General features: G+C 38.0%; 1 protein-coding gene across 6 annotated transcripts in view; it reads right to left on the bottom strand.

Annotated features, from left to right (window-relative positions):
• Positions 1–23114, bottom strand: part of WASHC3 (WASH complex subunit 3) — a 47032-nt gene extending 23918 nt beyond the window's left edge. For 2 of the 6 annotated variants that reach the window (XR_003121911.1, XM_025403581.1), the window contains exons 1-5: positions 22902–23114; positions 22254–22352; positions 8978–9043; positions 7049–7156; positions 2814–2921 (exon numbers count right to left, since the gene is read on the bottom strand). Coding sequence is in view for 4 of the 6 variants with exons in the window: in XM_025403581.1 (XP_025259366.1) it covers positions 2814–2921; positions 7049–7156; positions 8978–9043; positions 22254–22352; positions 22902–22952 (432 nt within the window). In the remaining 2 variants the exon portion in view is untranslated. The other 4 variants (XR_003121912.1, XM_025403580.1, XM_025403579.1 and 1 more) reach the window with 3 other exon arrangements.
• Positions 23115–27074: the final 3960 nt, after the last annotated feature.

The following is a 27074-nucleotide window of genomic DNA, read 5'->3' on the forward strand; positions in this document are numbered from 1 at the left end:
TCTTAATCAGGGTTTTTTTCCCCAAAATACATACGCTCTATGTATCAAGTACCAACTTTAGAGATTCTAATTTTGTAGGGTAGGGCCCAGGAACTTATATTTTGGAAGTTTATCAAACTACTGAGCTAGTGTGAAAAAGGAATCTATCACCTAAATCTATCAAAAGGTGAAATGGTATAGACAAATTATAAGCATTTTCGTTCACAGGACTATGTACAAGGTATTGTTGCAGGAATGAGGAATAGTGTAGTACACAAAAAAATTCCCTGTCCTTTTGGAGTTTATAATTTTGTAGGGAAGAGAGACAGTAAATATATAAAATATGTAGAATGCTGGAAGTTGATAAGAAGAAAAATACAGCAGAGAAGGAGTAAAGGGAATTGGGTAAGAGGACACTGCAATTTAAAACAGCGTGGCCAAGGAAGGCTGTACTTAGAAGGTAATATTTTTGAATATAGATTTGAAGGAGGTGAGGGAGCAAACCATGAAGGTATCTGGGGAAAAGTGTTTCAGGCCGAGAGAATAGCTGAAGCAAAGGCCCCAAGACAGGGGGCTGCCAATGTATTTTTATTCAAGGGACAAAAAGGAGGCCAGTAGAGCTAGAGAAGAGTGAGCGAGGATATGAGATCATAAAGGTAACAGAGGAGCTAAACTGTATAGGATTTCATGGGCCTGTAGAGGATCTTGGCTCTTATTCCTATGAGGTGATAAGACATATGATTAAAAAAGTAAATATTTAAAGGGTCATCTATTTGTTTTTTTTTTTAAGACAGAGTTTTACTCTTGTTGCCCAGGCTGCAGTACAATGGCATGATCTCGGCTCATCGCAACCTTCACCTCCTGGGTTCAAGCTATTCTCCTGCCTCCGCCTCCCGAGTAGCTGGGATTACAGGCATGTGCCACCATGCCCAGGTAATTTTGTATTTTTAGTAGAGACAAGGTTTCTCCATGTTGGTCAGGTTGGTCTCAAACTCCCGACCTCAGGTGATCCGCCTGCCTTGGCATCCCAAACTGCTGGAATTACAGGAGTGAGCCACCGTGCCCAGCCCGGGTCATTTATTTTATATGTATATTTATGACTGAAAAGCAATCAAACTTGTTCATGTAATTAATAACAAAAATAAAAATTGCAAGTGGTATCTGGAAACCTTAGCTGGCTAAATAAATCTAGACAGTACCTAATACAGTAGCTTAGCTTAAATTAAGTATTTGATAAATATTTGTGAAATGAACAGATGGTGGATTTATAATGAAAAAGAAAAAGAGTTTTTGAAGTTCTTGTAAAATTGAAGGCAATATATCAAGAATTTAACAATTATCCTAAGATGCAGCCTTCATAAAAGATTTCAGGGCATTTTTACGGAGTATCATCTAATAGATTTTCCTATTTCTTATTTTATATAGATTTGGCAAGAAGGGGCTAATATAAAAAATCTTTCAGTCATTTTGAAGCATCTCCCTTTTGTTTAGAAGAGTGAAACACAGTTGTTTTTTTTTTTTTTTTTTAACAAGTCTATCTTTTAAGCTTAGGCTTTCCTAGGTTCTAGTTTTAAAAATGTGTTCATCATGATTCATGCCTAAACTGGCTGTGTTTTATTCTTCTTAATTAAAAAACTTCATCTATTTTCACCCCGAAGTTTGGTTTATTTTTTTCTAAATTGACCGCCAATATCCTGAGCTCTAGGCTTCAGAAAAAAGGAACTGTGGAAGTGAAAAATCCACTTCTGATAGCTAGGAAAAGTGCAGCTTCCAAATGAGCCAATCTACTCTTTCTGGTTGTCAGAATTTGCTTTTAAATTACTAGGTGATAAACTATCCCATGGATAGCAAAACAAAACTGTCCTTTAGTATTAGTATTCTGCTTCTTTTGCTTGATAATAGAATTTTACAAAAGCATTATTATTATTACTATTTTTGAGACAGGGTCTCTGTCACCTACACTGAAGTACAGTGGCACAATCAGTCAGGTGAGCCAGTGCACCCTTGAACTCCTGGGCTCAAGCAATCCTCCCACCTCAGCCTCTTGAGTAGCTGGGACTACCAGGTGCATGCCATCATATGGAGTTTTTTTTTTTTTTTTTTTTTTAAATGTAGAGGTAGGGGGTCTTGCTTTGCTGCCCAGGCTGGTCTCAAACTCCTGTCTTCAAGTCATCCTCCCACCTCAGCCTCCCAAAGTGCTAGGATTACAGGTGTGTGTCACTGCGCCAGGCTTTAACTGTTTGATTAACAGAAAAATGATGGACAACTAACTCCTTCAACTATTGAAATAGTTTCTAAAGGAATAAAAAAATGTTAACTTCTGCTATTATAGACAACTGCAGATATTTTTGGTACCATACCATGTTATGATTTCTCAGGAAAAATATGAATTCTGAAGTCATATAATATCAAAAGCATTACCTTACATGGCCAAGAGATCATTGATAGATGAAAATAAAAATTTTAAAAAATATTATTTGTGCTAATATATGGGGATTAAGCTAGAATCAACTGATTTACCAAATGAATAGTCTAATTTCATTACTTTTTGTATGTAAGATTTGCATTGATAACTTTGTGTAATGCAAAAAAATTTGTATAAATCTATATTAAACTATGTTAATTTAAAGTGTGGGATCGATTCTAATTACAAAGATTTGACTTCTTTTTTTTTTTTTTTAAATCAGAGAGTTAAAATAGAAAGGAAGAGAATAGAAAACTTGGTTACTTGGTTTAGCAGTTTTCTCAAATTGAAAAAAATAACAGCAAAACCTCCAGGGTTAAGAATTTCAAATGAGGCTGCTACACAAAGAAGACAGACCAAATTAGCTTACCACTTGAACCATTTTGAGATATCTGGCATATCTTGGATCCTTGGCTACAGTTAAGATATTTTCTGCTGATACTTCACTTTCCTGTAGTCCAGAGTCTTGTGTACTGCTCTGCTGTAGAGAGTATTTTGTGTAAATCTTTAGACAATTTACAAAAGGGGTCCATCATGTTACTTAAAAGGAATGCTTCTTTCCATAATTCTAAGGCAATAAATTGCAGAAAAAAAAGCATCTCCCCAAATTTAAATACCAATAATTTAATTATGAGATATGTTTGCAAATATCTACAAATATTTAAATATCACTTCAGAGGAGGTTACACTTCAACACTATATTGGTTCCTTAAAACACAAGTATATTCATGCATTAAAATAAAAATTCTGTTTTACTTGTCCTCAGAGTGCTGATACAAAGCATGAATTATATATAGGTGGTTATACTATTTTAACAAAACTTTTAAGAAACCTAATAAAACTATCAACTGTTTATAAATTAATAATAAATTTACTGAGATAATGATGAATTGATTTCCTAGATATCTATAATCTACCTAATTGAGCCCTTTATTTAGTAAATCATTTTATTCTAAGTGGACATGGCTCTTCTAACTTTTTAGAAAGCAATTTTTGGAGAAGTTGTAGAAGAGAAGCCAGTTTGTCAGACAGAATTATCTGGTTCTATATATTTCAGCTACTGATGGAACTATTAATGGTAACATTGTCTACAGAGTGGTTAAAAGTCATACTACATACGACTTGTAATAAAGAATCTTGGGGAATGGCCTTTTTAGATAAAAATGCTATTGTTATACAGGCAGTCTTCACTTTGCATGGTACCATGTTACTGAAACTTGTGCATATCAGAACCATATCCTTGCTTAAATGCAAAACTAGAACTGCCTGTATACAGTACTTGATTTTTGTATCAAACCAAACATTTAGAAAAAGCTTAGTTTTGTGAATCTCTCTCATTATCTGTATATAAGCATTAAGAAGAATTTCCTCAGAAGAAATCAATTTTATGTCTATTGTTCATGCTGAAATGTAGATAAATCAATATCTTTATATCTTCACAGTCTTTAGACTATGAATGTGAATTACATATTGAAGTTTTTCCTCAGATAATTCAAATATAAATTAAATCTGTTGAAAATTCCAAAGCAAATAAAACATCCAAAAATCCTTTAGGTTTCTTCTGTTACATGATATAGCTAAGTTTTACAAAAGTCAGTGTGTGTGTGTGTATATATATATGTGTGTGTGTGTATATATATATATTCATCTATAATATACATAAATACAAAAATTCCAAAACACTGTTAATTAAATAAAAAATTAAAACAATAACCAAATATGTTTTTTAACAATTTATGGAAATTAAACTCATATAATAGCAAAATGGTGCAAATGAGAACTATATCCTGGCCAGATATCAACTCTCAGTCGTTAACTTTTGCATAATAACCAAGACCTCAACAAGGTTTAATTATGAAACACCATTGCTATCTGAATGATCCATTAAAACCTCTATCATATCTCTCAACTGTCCTTCATTTATTCTCAAATCAAACTCACTCTGCACAATTGGATATTCTATTGTGAATAATGATGAAATCTGAACTATGAAATTAAAGTTGCAGAAATATCAGTACACAAACTTTGGGTCTTTGACTCATGTATAGATTAGAGAGAGTGATAAATAGATGATTTTTTAAAAAAGTGCACTATTCCCCTTTATCTGTTAATTGAGTGAACTATAATGTCAATGAAAACTCTGGATTAAGCAATACTTAAGCCCACTTCAAAATATTTTGTATAAAATATACCAGTTGATAACAACGAAGAAATGAGAAGTTGATGTGAATATTAAGAACATGCTGAGCAGTTATTTTATTAAGCTAATCAACACACAACTTTATCACAGTATTTCAAACTTTGGAAGCCAAAAGAACTTCATAAACCCTCTAAATAAATACATAAACATTTTTAAATAAAATTGCCAGAGATATACCAGGTTATTCTGAATTTGCAAAGCAAATTAAGAAATTCAGCTGTGATTACTGGTAATCAATTTTTTGGGATATTAAATATGTGAGGACCAACACAACTGCATAAAAATTTTAAAGGGCATATTATAGATGGCATTCATAATAGCACCTGGAAAAATTAATAATCAAAGTTAGGTATACTTAAAAATATTATAGAAATATATGACTGCTCTATCCACCACATAATAACTACTAGATAGAGTGGAAATATTTTCTTGATATTCTTTATAGATGCTTTGTTTTAGAAAGAGGATAGTCATATTTAATTGAGAGAATATAAAGTTAAACTCCTCTATAACATCTGGATATCCTCTTGCATTTTATATATTTGAGTGGCCAGGATAATGAAGTTTGCTATATTAAATAAATGGATGTTAAATTTTATAATATCTAATTAAGTAAATGATAATCTAATTTATTACCCAAATATATACTATATTCTAAATATATGGCTTTTCCTACAGGGCCTCATACCACATATCCTCAATATGTTTAATAAATTGAACACAGGTACTGAAAACAGAGTAGTGTAGTGTAGTATAGTGTAGTGTAGCAGGTAAGTGCTAGGGCTCTTGGCACCAGACTTTCTGGGTTAAAATTCTAATTCTTACATTACTTTTCGACCTTCAGCAAGTTACTTAACCTCTATATACCTCATTTGACCCATCTATAAAGTAAGATTGATAATATGGTGCTTATATTATAGGGCTGTTGTAAAGATTGAATTCATTTATGAAAGGCACTTAGAAACGTGCATGCCTTGGTAGACAGAAAGCACTCTTGAAGTGTTAGCTGTTATCATCATTGTCAACATCATCATGATCTAAAAAATATCCTGTGAAAAGTGCCTCCAGGTACAAAGGCAGAATTCCATTATAAGTCTATTTGTTTAATTTGTTTATTATTACTTTGGTAGGCCACCACTTTGATAATTATTTTGTTTTAGATTTTAATACCTCGCTGAGATACACTAGAGATTGTTCTCAAAAAACAAATAATTTTTATTTTTTGAAATAAAAAGTAATAGAAAATTGAAATTCATACAGAAGCATAAGTAAGTGTTAAGATCTAAGAGCCAAATGTAAAGTATAGCTTTTATTAGGATGCTGATTCAAATGAATCAACTTCAGAAACACAGTTTTTACACAACTGGTATTTCTAAGATCAGTAGCTCTCAAATTTTAAGAGCCTACAGATCACCTAGGGGTCTTGTTAAAATGTAGATTCTCAGCAGTTTTGGGGTGGAGCCTGAGATGCTTCATTCTAACAAGCTGCCAGGTGATGCCCGTGTGGTTGGTCCATGGGGTGTACTTGAGTAACAAGGGGTTAGACAATACCAGCGAATGTTCATTTATTTTATTTTTGAGGCAGGGTCTTGCGCTGTCACCTAGGCTGGAGTGCAGTAGTGCAATCTCAGTTCACCGCAACCTCTGCCTCGTGAGCTCAAGTGATCCCCTCACCTCAGCCTCCTGAGTAGTTGAGACCACAGGTGCGTGCCACCACACCTGGCTAATTTTTGTATTTTTAGTGGAGACAGAGTTTTACCATGTTGCCCAGGCTAATCTCAAACTCCTGAGCTCAAGGAATCCACTTGCCTCAGCCTCCCAAAGTGCTGGGATTACAGGCATGAAAGACTGCACCTGGCCAATTATTGTTAATTACATTGTATATGATAAGGGCATTTATATAAGCAAAATGTTACAAAAGAACATGTCAAAACTTTTCAGAGATGCTCAAAAATTTATGCAGGGGTGAGATGATAAGCTGTCTGGGATTAATTTCAGCAAGTGACCAAGAAAATAGATAAAGCAATTGTGACAAATCATAACTGGTGAATTCAGGTCTATTTTTGTGTATGTTCAAAAATTTTACAATAAAACATTTTAAAAGTACATTTCTTATAAGAACTTAGAAAAATTTCTAATTATTTTGAAGAAAATAATTATTTGAAGATTTTTCCTAGTCCTACATAGACTGATTTTCTTTTTTATAGGCAAAGAAAGTATTAACTTAAGGAAGCCCTTCAAAATAACACAGCTAATTTGTTTTTCCCAAACTTCATTTTCTATGTTAAGGTTTTAAAATTTTACTATTAGAAGTTTTACATTTTTATTTTTCTTCCTTCCAACCTGCTGCTTAAAACTATCAGTTTCAACCAAAAACATCTGCTCATTTCTTAGAACTCACTTACCTGTGGTTGCTCTGAAGTGGCTTCAGGATGTGCTCCATTTGTGACACTGGTGACATTTAAAGGAGATACTTCAACTGTGACATCATCTAGGCCTGGGATAGATGACAACTGAAAAAAGATGAAAAGAAAATTGGTATTGAAATATGAAGATAGTACCTGCATAAACACTATAAGTTTCTAGGTTTGTATATTTTTAATAGCTGTCTTAAGTTTTAAGGCTATACAAACAGGTTCATAATATCTTGTCTTAAATTTTCCATGTCATAAACTAAAAGTGGAAGACAGTCACAAATTATTTTGAAGAACTTCTCAAAAATCTAATTTAGTTTATATAACCATTATTTTCAAAATACAGGCAATCCTAGTGTAATGACTGAGAGCTGATCTTTGAAGTCAGACTGTCTAGGTTTAACTTTTAGCTCTACCACTCACAAGCTGTGTGATCTTGTGCTAATCTCCCTATGTCTCAATTATCTCACCTGTAGAGATAAGAAAATGTACCTAGAAAAGTTGTTGTAAAAATATTTCTATTAATAATACTTTGAAAAAAAAGGGCTTTGTGCAAATTTTGACTTTCAATTATCTAGGATATGCCAAAGCTCTTGTCTTTACACTTTAATGTATGACACAGCTCATTCTTATTTCTTTCTTTGAACATTCACCACTGAACGTTATTAAAATACGTTTCTTGTATGCAAAAAAAATGGGCATATTGTTGGTATTTCAACCTGAAATGGTTTAGCATTTCAGGTTAGATCTGTAAGACCCATAAAAACCTTCTTTTCTGAGTTCATCCTGATATCAATGACACACATTTGTCAGACGTTTGGCTAATTTTGGGGATGACTCTATGGCCATGGAGATAACTAAGGTTAACTTGTCCATATGGTAACTTAATGTGTGACCTTGGACTCTAACTCCCTAAGAATTCCTTAAACACTAAAATAAGACACATATTCATAATAAAGAATAATAATAAAAAAAAACCAATGGTAATAAGATCTCAAGCAGCAATACTCATTGAGAACTGTTGACTGATAACCATAGTTAGCACAGTGGCTACGGCCCAAATAGTTTCAAGTGGGTATGGCTGCTAGAGGAATACTTGAACATGTTCAAGGCCAGGTTTCCAAACAAGAGAAATGTTCTAAGAGAAACACAGTTGCTGAAGTCCATAAGGACACGTAGTAAGTACAAACTAGACATTCTGGTCATATTAAAAAGGGATATCATTTTTTTCTTCCTCATAAATATTCACTGAATATTTCTTAGGTTTTTTTTGGTAAATGGACAAAGAAAATATTAATTTCAGAAAAGTTAGTAATGAAAATACACTAGTGTCTCCATAATTTTATAAACAGAAAAAACACATGTAAAAAATATTAAAAATGAAACCAAACTAAATACATCACTGTTATTGAAATCTTTAAGCTTTCAATCTAAAACAGTCTTCTGTTTTTCTTAGTTATCATTTGCAATTTCTGACATCAAAATTGTATTCTTCATTAGCATTTAAGGTATTCGCAAATAGAAACAGATGATATTGTCTCTAAAATTTGCTCTGAGACATCTAAAGATTTATATAACTATTATTGTATTATCACATAATAACTAGTAAAATAAATTTGGAATTTTCTATCAAATGAAGTGCGCTTGATAACAGCTCAACTTGTTAACATGTTACTCGCATTATGCGTTTGCCTAGCACAATGAAAGAAATCTCAAACCATGTGTACGTTTGAATTAATGGTTCATAATGAACACCATTTTCTTTGCAATTGCAGTAAAATTAAAAACACAACCAGTATCACTTCACAGATACAGAAGTTAAATGGAATCACTCCCAAATGCAATGAAAGTTAAGTATGATTAAGAAAGCTGGTATATGTACAGCAAAGTTTATACTACAAATTATTCAGAAATACTAACCTTTGCATCTAAAATATTTAGAGTTGTTTCAATTTGTTGGATACGAAGCGAAAGGTCTGCCAGTTTCTGGAAAAGAAAAATTAGAGACATAAATATAAAGATTTTAATTAAAATAAACTGTTAACAATAACTAAGGGCAGATTTGAAAATATTAAAAACCATTAAATATTTGTCATATTCTAATGTAGTACTGTCTTATTTACATGAGTAGGAATGAGAACTCTTCTATTACCTGTATTAGAATGCTTCTTAGTTTTTGGGTTTTTTTGGGGACAGAGTCTTGCTCTGTCACCAGGTTGGAGTGCAGTGGCGTGATCTCGGCTCCCTGCAACCTCTGCCTCCTGGGTTCAAGCGATTCTCCTGCCTCAGCCTCCCAAGTAGCTGGGACTACAGGCACGCGCCACCACGCCCAGCTAATTTTTGTATTTTTAGTAGAGATGTTGTTTCACCATATCGGTCAGGATGATCTCGATCTCTTGACCTCGTGATCTGCCCACCTTGGCCTCCTAAAGTGCTGGGATTCAGGCGTGAGCCACCGCACCCAGTCGCTTCTCAGTTATTTTATAAAATCATATTCACTTATAACAAAGTGACATTTTCTGCAAACTCATTATCAGAGCAGTAAACAATTGTTGAGACCAGAATATAAACAAACCAGGATAGAGCCTTTTGTTTACTACTGTACCTGTAGTGCCCAGAATAGTACCCTGACACTTAATAGGAGCTTAATAATTATTTGTTGATGAAGAAATTTTTTCATAGAAAATAAAAGAATAAAAATTATTCAAAGACACTCTGCAACAAAGTCTGCCTTTATAAATTACTTAAATGCATAAGCATATATAACTCGTCCCAGATTTAAACATCCATAGTTTGAAAAATAAAGGGGGATGGAATTGGAAGACGAGTAATTCATTTCGGAAAGAGAAGAGAAAAAACTAGAGTATTAAAACAAAATCTACCATCAAAACGCAAGGTAAACCAGATTGAAGAGCTTATCATGCTTGTTACTCTATATAAATTGTCAATATACCTTGTAAATATACACCTACACAAAGAAAGGTAACATCATAAAATATGACCTATAAGAACATTTACTTAAAACCTCTTAATCTTTTTTTTTTTTTGAGACGGAGTCTCGCTCTGTCGCCCAGGCTGGAGTGCTGTGGCACGATCTCGGCTCACTGCAAGCTCCGCCTCCCGGGTTCCCGCCATTCTCCTGCCTCAGCCTCCCGAGTAGCTGGGACTACAGGCGCCGCCACCTCACCCGGCTAGTTTTTTTTTTTGTATTTTTTAGTAGAGACGGGGTTTCACTGTGTTAGCCAGGATGGTCTCGATCTGCTGACCTCGTGATCCGCCCGTCTCGGCCTCCCAAAGTGCTGGGATTACAGGCTTGAGCCACCGCGCCCGGCCAAAACCTCCTAATCTTAAACATTACATTCAGTCACATAATCCAAGAGCAGTTAGCCAGTTTACAAGTTGGCAGATACACAGCATCCTGACTGTATTCTGGGCTATTATTAAGATCCTGACTATTAAGTAGAACTTTATCATTCTGTGAAATGGTCACTTTGCCCACAATTAGAGGGGACAAAAAACTGAAAGTGGCCACAAAGCTTCTTTACAGATCACTTATTTTTAGGTTAACATCTTGATATCCACAAAGATATAATCCTCAAATAAAGTATTAGGATCTAGTTTTTACGGTATCAAAGCTAAGTTCACCCTTGACTTCTAGAATTCATTCACATAAGGCTTTTAGGTAAACACCAATACAGGTTTATAACATGTATTATGGATGAATCCTCTCCAAATTATAAGTGTATTCCTTAAAATCATAGAAATTTAATTTTGGCAAATCTAATCAGTGTCTCAATTCACTAGAGAAGAAATTCTACAGCAAATTAATATGTAAAGTGAATGATAATTTCCACCTTATTTAAAAACGGACATATTGGTTTGACTGAAGGAAACAAAAAAGGAAACAAAAAATTGAATTAAAAATTTTTCTGTTTTAATATACCTTTAGAAGTATTTACTTTTAAGCAATAATCATCAATATTGTAAATATTTGAGTCTTTGCCTTGCCACATACGGCACACTGTATATGCAACATATCAATTGAAATCTTACACCAAATCTATGAAGTAGGAACTATTACGCCAATTTTAAAGATGAGAAAATTGAGTTTTATAGAAGTAAAATATCCCGAACTCAAACCCTCCAACTCCAGAGGCAATACATTTCATCAGATTTTTTGAGAATTTTACATTGTTAAAACATAATGGTAAATTATTGGGTATTGCATAGAATTTTTGTTATCCAAAGCTAACAAATGATCAATTCGTTTCTCACTAAGATGATTCTGTGCCAAGAGGAAAAGCCTTTTGCTCTTCTGATTCTGAGATGATCACTTACAAAGTGGTTCTGAACTACAGTACATGAACTAGGATGAGAGAAAAAAATTCTACCTTTATTTTTATCTACTTCTACCTTAAATTTGGCATTGTTTAAAAACATAGTAAAAAAAAAAAATCACCGTAGGTTGGGCACAATGGCTCATGCCAGCACTTTGGGAGGCCGAGGCAGGTGTATCACCTGAGGTCAGGAGTTCGAGACCAGCCTGGCCAACAGAGTGAAACCCCCATCTCTACTAAAAATACAAAAAAATTAGCCAGGTGTGGTGGTGTGCGTCTGTAGTCCCAGCTACTGAGGAGGCTGAGGCAGGAGAATCGCTTGAACCTGGAAAGCGGGGGTTGCAGTGAGCTGAGATCATGCCACTGCACTCCAGCTTGGGCGATGAGTGAGACTCTGTCTCAAAAAAAAAAAAAAAAAAGAAAAAAAAAATCACGGTGGTTTTAGGATCTATGACTGTCATCAATAGAAATCAGATTTTTTTTAAATCACATCACAATTGCTGCAGATTTCTTTACACTTCAAAATTATGGTTATTAGACATACGAAAGGATAATATAATTTAATGCTTTAATAAATAACCTACTAGTATAACATAGTTTTAAATTTTTTTAAGTATATAACTGGTTTCTTTTGTAATCCTAGGCATTTTATTTTATCCACCTGAAAACATTAATTTGGTTTCACTAGACTGTCAAAGCGTCCATGGCATGACTAAGAAAGAACTCCTTTTCAAAGATAATTGAGTCTAATAAATGGTTTTGTATGTTCCAATGTAATTATTGCTATAACATACCTGAATGTATACTTTTTAAAGAGACATTGTCAAGTGAAAAGGTATACCTGGGTTCACTGATGGGTTGCTGAAGTTCATTTCTAAGATGTTTATGCTTGTGGCATTTTCCTCATACAACTCCCAGACCACTATAAAACAGGTTTTTCAATGCTGGCTATATTGACATTTGTGGGTGAAATATTCTTTGTTGCAGGGGACTGTCCTGCACGCTACAAGACGCGTAGCAGAATCTCTGGTCTCTATCCACTAAATGTCAGTAGCACTTCCCAGTTATTACACTCAAAAACACCTCTAGACATAGCCATATGTACCCTGGTTGAGAGCCACTGCTCTAAATTATGGATGACTATGGATATAACGAAAGTAACATAATTGGTGACAGTAGCTGTTCTCACCTCTGAAAGTTTTAGCAAGAGGAAATGGGAAGGTAACGGTCTATCATCCATTTAACCATTGTTTTATGAACACTGAAAACAAACTTGAAATGCTATGGTTTGGGTAACAGGGGAATTTATAAAGTCCCTGATATTTGTCAGATAAGCTGAAAGCTTGATTTACTATCCATCTATTTCCAAAGCAGTACATTTTATAAAGTTTAAAAAAGGACAAAATAAAGAAGGAAATATGGAGTTACTAGTTGAATACGGAAACAAAACACTGGTGTTTCATGGTTGTAAAATACCTTGCTTATATATCCATTTCTCTAAAAGGGAAACAGTATTTTAAGATAATGGATCTCTTGGTATACCCCACTGTGTTGTATGTGCCCCAGAAGCCAGAAAAGGAAGCAATCAAGGTTTTATTAGGTTGTGTCTGATACTTAAGCCCAGCAGTTGTTAAAGATGTAAGAGCAAATAAGGATTTAAGTAAAACATTATCTGATTAAAAGTTAAGTCCAATGGCAGGCTAAAAAAAGGAATGTAGAAGATAAGCACTAAAGAAACTTTTAGGTTATGTGACAATTCTCAGCACTTTTGCTTGTACCTAAAGATTTTAGAAAAAAGAAAAATTTCAGAATATTAAAAAATTATTTAAAAATCCAATATCTCAGGCATGTAATAAGTCTGAGTTTGGCTGAGGGCGCTTGTAATCCTAGAACTTTGGGAGGCTGAGGCAGGCAGATGGCTTGAACTCAGGAGTTCAAGACCAGCCTGGGCAACATATGGAAACCCTGTCTCTACAAATACAAAAAATTAGCCAGGTGTGGTGGCATGCACCTGTAGTTCCAGCTACTTGGGGCACTGAGGCAGGAGGTCTAGGCTGCAGTGAGCTAAGATCACTCCACTCCACTCCAGCCTGGGTGACAAAGTGAGACCCTGTCTTACAAAAAAACAACAAAAAAAGTTTGAATTAAAATAACATTCTGGCCAGGTACAGTGGCTCATGCCTATAATTCCAGCACTTGGGAGGCCGAGGCCGAGGGATCACTTAAGCCTAAGAGTTGGAGACCAGCCTATAATGTAGTGAGATGCCATCTCTAACTCACACACACACACACACACACACACACACACACACAAACACAAACACACACACAAAATTAGCCTGGTGTAGTGACATGCCTATAGTCCAAGCTTCTAGGGAGGCTGAGGTGGGAGGATCACTTGAGCCCAGGAAGTTGAGGTTGCCCTGAGCTGTGATCACGCCACTGCACTCCAGCCTGGGTGATAGAGCAAGACCCCGTCTTAGAGGGAAAAGAAAAAAAAATTATAAAAAACCCCAAAAACCCAAAGTTCACATTTGACACTCCTGTTTACAAAGTACCACTACTTTAAAACTCACTATAAGGTTAAATGCTCAGGTTTCACCTGCAATATGCGTAGATCTTATGTTGCTTCCCGCCAACCCCTCAAAATTTGCAGTCCCAATGGATGACCATAAGATTTTGCTGACTAAAGCAAGAATAAAAATGCTCACTGGGGATTTGTGATGGAAGAGGAGATGACCCTAAGTACCTCTGCAATGTGGGTCTGATTCTACTACTTTCTCTGTCATCTAATCTCTCTTCTACTCTGGTGCCAATCACTGGAAGAGTTACAAAAGTAGCCTAATATGCAGAAAGTTTTTGCAAAGTTGAGTTCTTCACAGAATGCAGTTTTATACTCTTCTCTTTAGTGAAGAACTCTAAAAACAGTGCCACAGACGAAGAAAGAAGCCTAGCAATTTGTTTCAAACTTAATTCTGGCTTGAGGGTTTATCTATGACTGAAGTTGTTTAAGTTTGGGTTTGGTTCAAACCAGATCCTGTCGGGGGATGGGGAAAGTTTTCTTTTTCCTCCCAGTTCACTCTCAGTTCAAAAACTAACAGTTGAGGTTCCTCTTTTGCTGAGAGAAACAGTCAGTTGGTTCTGGTTTAAGGCTTTAAATAAATAAGGACTAGAGGCCTATTAGGTACTATTAACAAAAACATTTCAAAACACCAAAGTGACTTTAACTTGGGAGAAAATGGCACCTTACATTTGAATACATATATTCTTGGAATTGACATAAAAATATATTACAACAAATAGACATAGCATAGCAAAGAAGTGAATATGAATCTAAAAATAGATTTTAATATAGCTATAAGGTACTTGTACTGCACACTCTCACTTGAAACTGACATAAGCATGCTTCTTAATCAGGTTAAGTCAGTGCAATGTAAGAGAGTAATGAGATATTGACTTTTCCAGTTAAAAAGTCAGTGGGAATCCAGTTCTGCTACTTTCTGTGTATGTGCAGCTAATGCAGCTACAACTACTGGGGGCATGCAAAAATATGTTGAATGAATGAATGACTAAGCAAATGATTTAAACTCCTCTACATCTTAGTTTCTGTATCTGTATGAGTGGGATAACTAAGCCTCTCTCAAAGGGCTGACTGCTATAATTAAATACACATAAAGCACTTAGTATGATGCCCAGCACAGAGTAAGTACAGAATAAATATTAGTTGTCATCTCATTGAGCAGCCTCCAGCTGACATGAATATCCAAATTGCTAAAATATATATTGTAGAAAATCAGTTACAGTCAACCCTAGATTATCAAACATAAAGGAGAAAAAGGTGGGACAACAGCAAGATGGGGAAACAGGACTTTCCAGCACTGATCCTCCCACAGAAACATCCATTTGAAAAACTATTCACACATGAAAATACCTTCTCAAGAGCTAAGGAAACCAGGTGAGAAATTGTAGCACTGGGTGTAGCACAAAAATAAGAAAAAACACATTGAAGAGGGTAAGAAGGACAGTTTTACAGAACTCATGTCACCCTTTCCCCAACTCCTGGCAGCACAGCATGGAGAGAGATACCCTCCAAGTGGGCGAAGGAGAGGTAGTGAGCACAGGACTTTGCCTTGGACCACAACACCAGGCCCACCCCAGTAGAACTCAGTGCTGAGCAAGCCCCCTCAGCCCAGACTCCAGGCTGACACCTGCAGGCGAAGCCTTTAGGCCCCTCCTGGCACTAGGCTGGATCACCTAGTCCTGAGTTCTAGGCTTGTCCCACTGGGACCCCAGGCTCCAGACCAGCTCAAGACTCAGGACAGCCCCAGCACCAGGCAAGACTGCATAGATTGTCTCCAGGTCTGCTCTAGGGGCAGGCCAGCCCCAGTGGCCCTAGGTTCTAGACCACTCCCAGCACAGGGCTGGCCTCCATGGGCCCAAGGTTCAGGCCCACGCCAGCACCAGGCCAGCTCCTGCAGATACAGGTTCCAGGCCTGACCAATGCCGAGTCAGCTCCTGTGGCCCCAGTTTGGCTCCTGCAGCCCACACCCCAGTAGAAGTAGGTTTTAGGCCCATCCCAGTAGGCCCTTCTGTTGGGCTGGCACCCATAGACACAGGCTCCAGGACCATCCCTGTGGACTCAAGTTCCAGGCTAGCCACTATTGCCCTAGGACCCCGGCCAGCCCCATGTAGCCCAAGTCACCAGGCCACCACCTATAATCCCAGGCTCCAGTCTGGCCCCTGTGACCCCAGGCTGCACACTTGCCCCAGCACCACGCTGGCCCCAGGCAAATCCCTGTGGTCAGTCAGAATCTAGGTATGTTCCAGCAGACCCGGAGTCTGGGACCACCCCAGTAGATTCCATTGCCAGACTGGCCCCCATGGACTGAGGCTTCAGGACCATTGCTGCAGACTCAGGCTCCAGGCTAGTCACAGTACAACCAGGACCCAGGCCCACCTCCACATACTCTGGCTCCAAGTCCATCCCAGGGGTCCCAAGCACCAGGCCCACCTTGGAACCTGGCCAGACACTGCAGACTCAGGCTCAAGGCTCATCCCAGTGTCAGACCAGCCCCTGCAGACTTAGGTTTCAAGTCAGAACCCTAAGGATCCAGGCCCACCTCTATAGAGCTAATCAGCAGGTCCATCCCAGTGGATCAGGCTCCAGGAACAACCCTATAACCCCAGGCACCAGGCCAGCCTACCCAAGGACTCCAGCAGCAAGCCTGCCATGCACCACAACAGATGGCCTGTCTAGAACCTCTGGATGGGCTTACTGGTGAAGGGCTTTCCCAGACAAAGCCAGTCTGCAAAGACTGGAATAAGTCCTTACTTCTTCAAACACATACATACCAACACATGGCCACAAAGACCAAGAATAATCAGGGAAACACGTCACTACCAAAGAAACAAAATAAATCACCAGTAACTGACCCTTCTTCACAACGAATCCAAAATTATTGTTTTAGGGAAGCTCAGTGGACTTCAGGAAAATTCAGAGAAACAATTCAATGAAATCAAGAAAATAGTAAGTGACCAAAATGAGAAATGTAACAGAAAGATTGGAATTATTAAAAAAAAAAAATCAAACAGCAATTTTAGAGCTGAAAAAAAATATATACAGTCAAATTCAGAATATTCTAATACTGTCATGGTGATTAAATCATTTGTATCTTTAGTATGAAAGTTAACAGATAAAACTATTACAAATAATAATAGCTAAAATAACTTAAGGGATATGCAGTGTAAAAAGATGTACAATGCAAAATCAAAAACAAAATGTGGAGAGGTGGAGTAAAAGTGCAGAAGTTTTTTATGTTATCAGTTATGTTATTATTAGTTTAAAATAGCCTGTTATAACATGTTTTATGTGAGCCTCATGGGAACAACAAAGCAAAAACCTAATAGTAAATACACAAAAGATAAAAAGTAAGGAATCACAGTATATCACTAGAGACAATCATTTAATCACAAAGGATGACAGCAAGAATGGAAGAAAGGAACAAAAGATCTATAAAGCAACCAGAAAACAATGAACAAAATCGCAGCAGTAAGTCCTTACCTATCAATAATTACCTTGAATGTAAATGGACTACATTCTCTGATCAAAAGACACAGGTTGACTGAATAAGATACAAAAATAAGACTCAACTACATGCTGTGTACGAGAGACTCACTTCACCTTTAAAAAATGGACGCACATAGATTGAAGTGAAAGAATGGAAAAGAGCTGGGCACAGTGGCTCACATTTGTAATCCTGGGATGCCAAGGCAGGAGGATCCCCTGAACTCAGGAGTTTGAGACCAGTCTGGGCAACATGGTGAGACCCTGTCTCTACAAACAATTAGAAAATTAGCTAGGCATTGTGGTGTGTGCCTGTGGTCACAGCTACATGGGAAGCTGAGATAGGAGGATAGCTGGAGCCTGGGAGGTTGAGACTACAATAAGCCATGTTCACGCTACTGTACTCCAGCATGGGATGTAGAAGGAGACCCTGAAAAAGGGAAGGGAAGGAAAGGGAAGGGGAAAGGGGAGGGAAAAGAGAAGGGAAGGGAGGGAAGGGAGGGAGGTAGGGAGGGAGGGAAGGAAAGAAAGAAAGAAAGAGAGAGAGAGAAGGAAAGGAAAGAAAGAAAGAGAGAAAGAAGAATGGAAGAGAATATTTCAAGTAAATAGAAACCAAAAAAGAGCAGGAGTTGCTCTTTTCAGATAAAACAGACTATAAGTCAAAGGCTGTAAAATGAGTCAAAGTAGGTCATTATATAATGGTACAGGGAGCAATTCATCAAGAAGATATAACAACTGTAAACATATATGCATCTAACATGGGAGCACCTAAATATATTAACATATTAATATTAATAGATCTGGAGATAGACTATAATATAATAATAATGGGGGATACCAATAACCTACTTTGAACCATAGACAGATCATCCAGGCAGAAAATCAGTAATGAAACACTGGCCCTAACAGACATATGTAGAGAATTCAATAAAACAGCAACAAAATACACATTCTTCTCAAGGGCCCACAGAACATTCTCCAAGTTATATGATATGCCACAAAACAAGTTTTAATACATTTAAGAAGACTGAAATCATATCAAGTATCTTTTCTGACCATACTGGTTTGAAACTAGAAATCAATAATAGAAGGAATCTTGAAAAAAAATCATAAATATCTGGAAATTAAATAACATGCTCCTAAACAACCAATAGGTCAAATAAAAGGGAAATTAAAAAATATTTGGAGACAAATGAAAATGGACATACAACACATCAATACTTATGGAAGGTGGTAAAAGCAATTTTTTTTTTTTTTTTTTCTTTGAGACAGAGTCTTGCTCTGTCGCCCAGGCTGGAGTGCAGTGGCCGGATCTCAGCTCACTGCAGGCTCCGCCTCCCGGGTTCATGACATTCTCCTGCCTCAGCCTCCCGAGTAGCTGGGACTACAGGCGCCCGCCACCTCGCCTGGCTAGTTTTTTTTGTATTTTTTAGTAGAGCCAGGGTTTCACTGTGTTAGCCAGGATGGTCTCGATCTCCTGACCTTGTCATTCGCCCGTCTCGGCCTCCCAAAGTGCTGGAATTACAGGCTTGAGCCACCACGCCCGGCAGGTAAAAGCAGTTTTAAGAGGAAAGGAAGTTTCAGCAATAAAGACATATAACAAAAAAGATGAAAGATCCAAAATAAACATCCTAGTGTTACAACTCAAGGAATAGAAGAACAAATAAAACCCAAAGTTAGTAGAAGGAAAAAAATAATAATGATCGGAACAGAAAAAAATGAAAGAGACTAGAAAAACAATAGAAAAGATGAATGAAACTAAGAGCTGGATTTTTGAAAAGATAAACAAAATCCACAAACTTTTAGCTAGATTAAGAAAAGGAGAAGATTCAAATGATATCAGAAATGAAAGAGATGTTATAACTGATACCACAGAAATACAAAGAATTGCCTTTTACAGCCACAGAGCGCAACTCAGCTCAGTGACGTTACAATGCTGATGAACTTAAGGTCTGGTGTGTGTTTGAAAGAATCAGTGAAGCTTTTCTTTTTTTCTTTTCTTTTTTTTTGTTTTGTTCTTTTGAGATGGAGTATTGCTCTGTTACCCAGGCTGGAGTGCAATGGCGAGATCTTGGCTCACTGCAACCTCCACCTCCCAGGTTCAAGTGATTCTCCTGCCTCAGCCTCCCAAATAGCTGGGAATACAGGCGTGTACCACCACACCTGGTTAATTTTTGTATTTTCAGTGGAGATGGGGTTCCACCATGTTGGCCAGGCTGGTCTCGAACTCAGCCTCAGGTGATCTGCCCACGTGGGCACAAAGTGCTGGGATTACAGGTGTGGGCCACCGTGCCCAGTCCATCAAAGCTTTTCAAGTAGATAAGCAGTATTTGAATATGGGACCATTGATATATTCAGAACAGAAGTTTTTGCTTTCTTTGTCTCTTTCATGGTGGTAGCTGGGGTGAATTGAGATGGTCCCAATTTTGTATAGGAATGTTTAGATAAGAATTTTTTGTTTCTGTCCTGTGGTTGAGTTGGTGCCATAGAGAATTTCCATAAAATTCAATTCCATTACTTAAAATAGTTTTTTTGTTTGTTTTTTTTTTTAACTAGTTTTTCTATCAACCAGCCCCAGTCTGAAACTTGAGACAGTGTTAACACAAAAGAGCATACTCTACCTACAAAGACATGACCTAGAGTAGTTCTTCAAGCAGGTCAGTTTTAGGACACATTAATTCTATCCAACTAGACTAGCTATTTTACAACTATGGAAGACAACTTTATAAACTCTGCTTTAACTTACAAAGGTTATTTAATAATACCATTGTTTTGATGATTCTAAAGATTATAAGTTTATTTTTACAGTCTACTCTTAAATATTACTGTTGAGGCATATATACAGCAATGGTGGACTTAATTCTGCCTAAGATATCTGAGCATCTGTAGTAAAATATGAAGCTACCTTCATTTGGTTGGTATGCTAAAGAAATTTTGTAAGCATCTCATTTTTAAAAAATTTGGTTTGTGTGTTTTGTGTGCTCAGGAATTTTTCCACAGTACCAGAGATCACTGTAGTGATTAAATTTGACCCTTTTGACAGAAAACAGAATAACAGATTCCTAGGGATAAAAAAAGGGTGACTGCAAAGGAACATGAGGGAATTTTTGGAGTGATTCTACACCTTGTTCTACAACTATTCTACATCTTGATTATGTTATGATTATGCATTTGTCAAATCTCATACTTAACGGTAAATTTTAGTGAATATAAGCTCATACTTAAATAAACATGACTTTACAATTAAAACAAAAGAAATATGAAGGCTCATAAGAGACTGCTATGACCAATTATATGCCAACAGATTGGATAACCTAGAATGGATAAGTTCCTAGACACATACAACCTATCAAGACTAAATCATAAAGAAATAGGTAATCTGAACAGACCAATAATAAGAGATCAAATCAGTAGTTAAGTCTCCCACTAAATAAAACCCCCGGGACCTGATGGCTTCACTACTGAATTCTACCAAACATTTAAAGAAGAACTAATACAAATCCTTCTCAAATTCTTCCAAAATACTGAAGAGGAGGGAAAATTTTCAAACTCAATTTAGGAGGCCAGCATTATCCTGATTCCAAAGCCAAACAAATACACTACAAGAAAAGAAAACCAAAGGTCAATATCCCCAATGAACATAGAAGCAAAAATCCTCTACAAACTCTAATTGCTAAGGCTATACCTTACATAAGGCAGAATGTTCAACAGACTTACTTGTGAATTATCTAAGCCCCATAATTTACTTTTCTTTCCTTAAATGCAATTTCAGCCCATGGTTCCCATTGTCCTCCCCATCTTCTTTTTTGGCTTTTTAAAAGACAGGGAGTCCCTGGATCCTGGATCTTGTACCTATCCTCTTTTTTAAAACAAAAACAAAACACTGAGTTTCTCTATGTTGTCCAGGCTCGTCTCAAACTCCTGGGCACAAGTGATCCTCCTGTCTCTGCCTCCCGAGTAGCTGGGATTACAGGTGCACACTACTGTGCCAGCTCTGGCACCTAGTCCCTAGTTGGATACTTAATCCTTACAAGTCATTTGCAGAAAATATTTTTATTTCTATAATCATATTTGATGCCAAAGTTATGTTTCCAGCCTATCTCCTCTAGCCATCTTTTAGATTCGGAATGTAAAATAAATTTAATATAAACAATGTGGTTTTGGGGTACGAGAACGAATAACAAATAGCAAAATAAAAACTATTTTCAACTAATTTTAGAAGTCGGGCACGGTGCCTCGGGCCTGTAATCCCAGCACTTTGGGAGGCCGAGGCTGGTAGATCGCCTGAGGTCAGGAGTTCGAGACCAGCCTGACCAACATGGTGAAACCCCCGTCTCTACTAAATACAAAAAATTAGCCAGACATGGTGGCGCATGCCTGTAATCCCAGCTACTCAGGAGGCTGAGGCAGGAGAATCGCTTGAACCCGGGAGGCGGAGGTTGCAGTGAGCGGAGATCGCGCCACTGCACTCTAGCTTGTAAGAGTTAGACTCTGTCTAAAAAAAAAAAAAAAAAAAAAAAAAAGAAATTTTAGATTTTCCTATTGTTCTCTTTAATCGCAATAAGCCTGACTGAACTATCTCACAAGGACCTCTAGAACACTAATTCAGTAGAGGACGGTTGCAAGATTGATTGTAACAGAGTAAAAGAGAACTTAAGGTGTGTTAACACAATTGGGTGACGAGAGGTCATGATACATGAATAAAGACTGTAATTCTTGTTTTACTCCATTTGTCAATCTCAGCAGTGCAAGGTGACTTCTAGGCGACTCTATAAACCAGTATCACAGGACCTACCTCCTCACAAACTGTAGAAAAGCGGTTGAGGAACTGTACAGTGTGCACCACAAATTGGTTTAGAAAAGCCACCGTTCTTTTCTGTTGAATAGCTGGCACCTGTGTTACGTAAAAACAAACATGGTTCATACAGGAGGAACGTACACAGTGCAAACCTTTTCATATTTGGAAATAATCACGAGGCACTTTGCTGTGTGATACGAATTTCTTGAAGGACTGGGAATAGTCATTAACTTGTTTTCCTAAACTGTGGGTGGGGTGTCCGAAGACGACAGAGGTGCATAAAAGTTTGAGAACAGGCTCTAGACTCACTGGTACGAATTTTGGCAGGCAGAAGCAACACACAAACACACACAAAAACTTGGGGGCTGAAAAAGAGGTAGGGCTAGCTATCACAACCGGCGTCTGTCGCCGGCGGCACAGAGACACGAGAGATGGGAAGCGAAAGTTGGGAGATGCACACCGTCTCCTTAATCAGTTCAGGAGGGACCCCATTTGAAGGTGGACTGCGGAGCTCTCCCTCCTGAGGCCGGCAGAAGGGCCCGGGGCCGTGACAGAGTGGGGACCCGGAAGGTGTGGTCTCCCCGGGAAGCTGCGTCTTCCCCATCCTCCTCCCGGTGGAGGAGTTTAGTATCGCCTTTTACAAACCTTGGTCAGGTCTATGCCTGACCCCATGAGAGGAAGCCCGTCCTCATCCATCTCCTCTGCGGGCGGGAGACCCCGAGTTCACCCACAAACCCCTCCCAGATGGGGCCCGACCAACCCGGTAATCGCGTCTCAACTTTCCCCCCAAGTCCCCGCCTCCGGGGCCCTTCCCGCCGGAAGAAAATGCTTCCGCTCACTAATCACTCGGCGACTTCCGGAGAGCCCGCCTCCTCGCTCGGCATTCTGGGATTGGTAGTTTTAGTCCAGATTGTGACGTCAATTTCGCGATGGTGCAAGGATGCAGTTATAGCAGTAAAATCTTAGGAGGCAAACAAAACAAAACAAAGCCAGAAGTTGCGTCCCTTTGAGGTTACCCCTACTTAGTCCTATCTGTTATATAACGGCTCCGTCATTCCTTGAGCAACAATTTTTTTTTTTTTTTAAATCCTAAGTGTCATATATATTCTGCTAGGCTTTTACTGTGAAAACAAAGATTGAGTTTGATTGCTGCATTGGGGAGGTTTATGCTCTGAAGAATGAGAAATAAGACCTACTTCCAAAGGGTGTGTGTGTATATACACACCAGTTCCCAGGCTAGTCTCGAACTCCTGACCTCAAGCGATTCTCCTGCCTCAGCCTCCCAGAGTGCTGGGATTACAGTCGTGAGCCAACCCGCCTGGCCTTCCAAAGGTTTTTAAAACATGAAATAAAACGTCAACTACTAGAGGTGAGGCACAAACCTACGGAAGTGACTGCCATTTACAGGGAGCATGGAAAAGATGAAGACCAAGTTGGCAGCTTTAAAATGGGGGTCTCGCTGTGTCACCCAGTCTGGTGTGCGGTGAGGATCATAGCTCACCATAGTCTCAAACCCCTTGGCTCAAATGATCTTCATGCTTTGGCCTCCCTAAGCACTGGGATTATAGGTGTGAGCCACTGGCACCTGGCCCTGTTGGTTTGGTTGAAGCAAGTAATCCCATACATGGAGAATGGTAGGAAATGAGGTAAGAGTGCTACCGGTGGAGGGTGTCCAGGTTCTTGACGTTTTGAACAAAGAATTGGACAAAATGCACAAAGCAAGGAAAGAATGAACCAACAAAAGCAAAGATTTATTGAAAACCAAAGTACTCTCCACCCTGTACTGGATACAGAATCTTCTTGGGGCCAAATACCCGCTAGAGATTTCCCATTGGCCACTGGTGTTCTCCTCAGGCAAATGAAGTGGTGGCCACAATCAGTATGATTGGTTGTGGAAAGCAACCAATCAGAGGCTGAAGTAAAGTTACAAAGGTCACACTCCTATACAAACATCTGGTTGGTTGTGGAAAGCAACCAATCAGAGGCTAAAGTGATGTTACTAAGTTGCACATCTATGCAAAGGAAGATTTGGTCCGCAATCAGTCTGATTGGTTGAGGTACCTTCAATTTCCATCTGCCTGTCAGAAAAGGTGGGGATTTGCAAAGGGAGTAGCCGCTGCTCCTTTTGTTACTTAGGTGTGGAAATTTGGGGTTTACCTTTTGATTTAGTTCTAGGAAGTCAGCGTGAATTGGCCTTAGGTTCCCTGCCTCCAGACCCTATTCTGCTTCAGGAGATGTAGCCAGAAAAATTTCATTTAAGGGCCTTTTATGCCAGATTTGATACTATAGTCCATGTTTATCTAATGTGATCCACAGGGCATCTGTAGCAATTATTTGGGTGTGGGTATTGTTTCTTAAAGTTGCACATTGCACAGCTTAACCTTACAGTGATCACCTTCTGATTGAACTTTCTTAATTTTTCTTTCAAGAAGGCAAATCTTCTCTGATTTTCTTTGTATCACTATGGTCATTTCTTTTCAGTTTCTTTTGCTGGTTGCTTCGCATGTCCCCATTCTCTAGAGTTTCTCACATTTATATATCTAACCCAGATCTTACATTGGAAGCCAGTATAACTGAAGCAGAGCGAGCAAGGTGGGGAACTGAAGGACATGATGGATAAAAGTTATGTGGAGACCTGATCATGCAGAGCTTTATGGGACATCATAAGGACTTTGGCTTTCACTTTGGGTGTGATGGGAAGTCATGGAAAGATCCAGAGCAGAAAAATGATGGGAGCCACTGAAGAGCTTTTAAGCAGGGGGTGGCATGATCAGAATTGCATTTTGGGACATTCTGTTTGGTACAAGGTAATGAATGTGACTTGAAGGTAGGTGGCTGAGCCTGGAAAGGTTACATAGCTCTAACAGTCACTCTTTACTCCATCCTCCTTTATATCTAGTCATTCATCAAATCTTACCTCTTCTATTTCCTAAGCAGCTCTTGAATCAATCTGTAACTCTCCATCCTTACTGCCATATCTCAAGTTCTGTACGACACAGTTTTATGCCTGGGTTACTGCAATAGCTTCTTCCTGCCTCCATCTTGTGTCTCCAATCTATTCCACACATTGTAGCCACAGTGATTTTTAAAAAGACAAATCTGATTATATTACCCAGGATATAATTTCGTTCCCCATCTCCCTCAGTTTAATATGCTCACACGTCCTCTCTATGGCTCTTGGCCACTTCTTTAACCTTAACTCTCACTGTTATAACTTTCTCCTTAGCCCCAAATAATTTCTTTCAATTCCTGGAACTGCTTGCAGTGTGTGGGTCTTTCAAGATGTTGTCTTCCTTCTGCCTGGAACAATCTCCCTTGCTTCCCAACAACCCCTGCCTGGCTAACTCCTACTCATTCTTCACATCTCTTCTCTCCTTTATCCTTGGTTTTCAAGTTTGAATATAATGTGCGTGGGGTATGGGTATGGTTTTCTTTGTATTTATCCTGCTTGTGGTTTGGTGAGCTGCTCAGATCTGTGGGTTGGTGTTCTAAATCAAATTTGAAAGAAAGATTTTTGACCATTAATTCTTCAAAAAACGTTTTTGTGATTTTTCTCTTTTTCTGGGACTTCAAAAATACTTTTATGTTAGACTGGTTAATATTGCCCACAGATCATGGTGCTCTGCTCATTTCCCCCAAAACATTTACTTCTCCCTGTGTTTCAGTGTGGATAATTCTTACCAACCTATCTTCAAGTATTTTCTAGTTTCCAATTTAGTTCCAAAACACATCTAATAAATTGATTTCAGATATATTTTTGTTCTAAAAATCTGTTTTTTAGAATTTGTTTTTCTCTTGAAATTCCCTTCATTCATCTTTTCCTCTATATTAAAAAAAATGTATAAGTTTTTAAAAAGTCCTTATCATGCCAATTTCTGGTTCATCTATGTGCCTGCTTCTATTGACAACTTTTTCCTAATTATGAGTTGTGTTTCCTGCTTTTTAGCATGTCTTATAATTTTTAATTTTATTATGAACATTGTGAAAAAAAGAACGGAAAGTTCAGTGAGAAATGGAACATTCAGATTCATTCACACTTTGAATTGAGCTGATGCTGGGCTGCAGCTTTAGATGAAGTTCAGCTGCAGTTAATTCAATTCAACCTCCTGCAAAGGACTGAGCTCTTGGATCTTGTCAGTGTTTGTGTTAGAGAGGGAGGGATGGGCCATAGTTTCAGATCATTTGGTTCACCTTCGGATTCAGCTTTAGCAGGGCTCAGGAATCCAAGCACTGTAAGAATGTGCAAGATTCAGTGAATTCTCTCTACTTACTGAAAACATTTCTTCCATTGCTGCTTTCTTAGCAATCTTGGGTGTGGGATGTAGGCCTAAGTGATTTATTTTTGTGATTGAGGTCCTTGCCAGATCCAAGTCTGTCTCACCAGCCTATACCATTGGCAAAGTCTCAGCCACTTTCTCCTTAACTCTGCAAAGTCTCCTAGAGTGTTGTAGGCTTGTTCTTCCATCTACTTGTATCCAGACCACGCCCTTCTCCCTGGGCATGGCAATGCCAGAGCTCTCTGTTAAACTATGTTCCTCCAAACATAGGCATGACTGTAGAATTTATTTCATTAAGGTCTTATATACATGGCTTTTCAACAGCCCCATAAAAAGTATGATTTTTATCTGGTTATTTCTTATTACCACTACGTAAAAGGCTTTCATGCATCTTTCTGTATTCTAACGTAGCAGAAGTCTTAACATTCCATCCTTAGAGCTTTCCTGAAGCCACAAAGATTAGATTAACTGTTCGTACATGCTTCCGTAGCATTCTCTGCTTAACTCTATCATAGCACATATAATTGCCTGTTTGAAAGCC

The sequence above is a fragment of the Theropithecus gelada genome, chromosome 11 (genome assembly GCF_003255815.1).
Source record: "Theropithecus gelada isolate Dixy chromosome 11, Tgel_1.0, whole genome shotgun sequence".
NCBI lineage: Eukaryota > Metazoa > Chordata > Mammalia > Primates > Cercopithecidae > Theropithecus > Theropithecus gelada.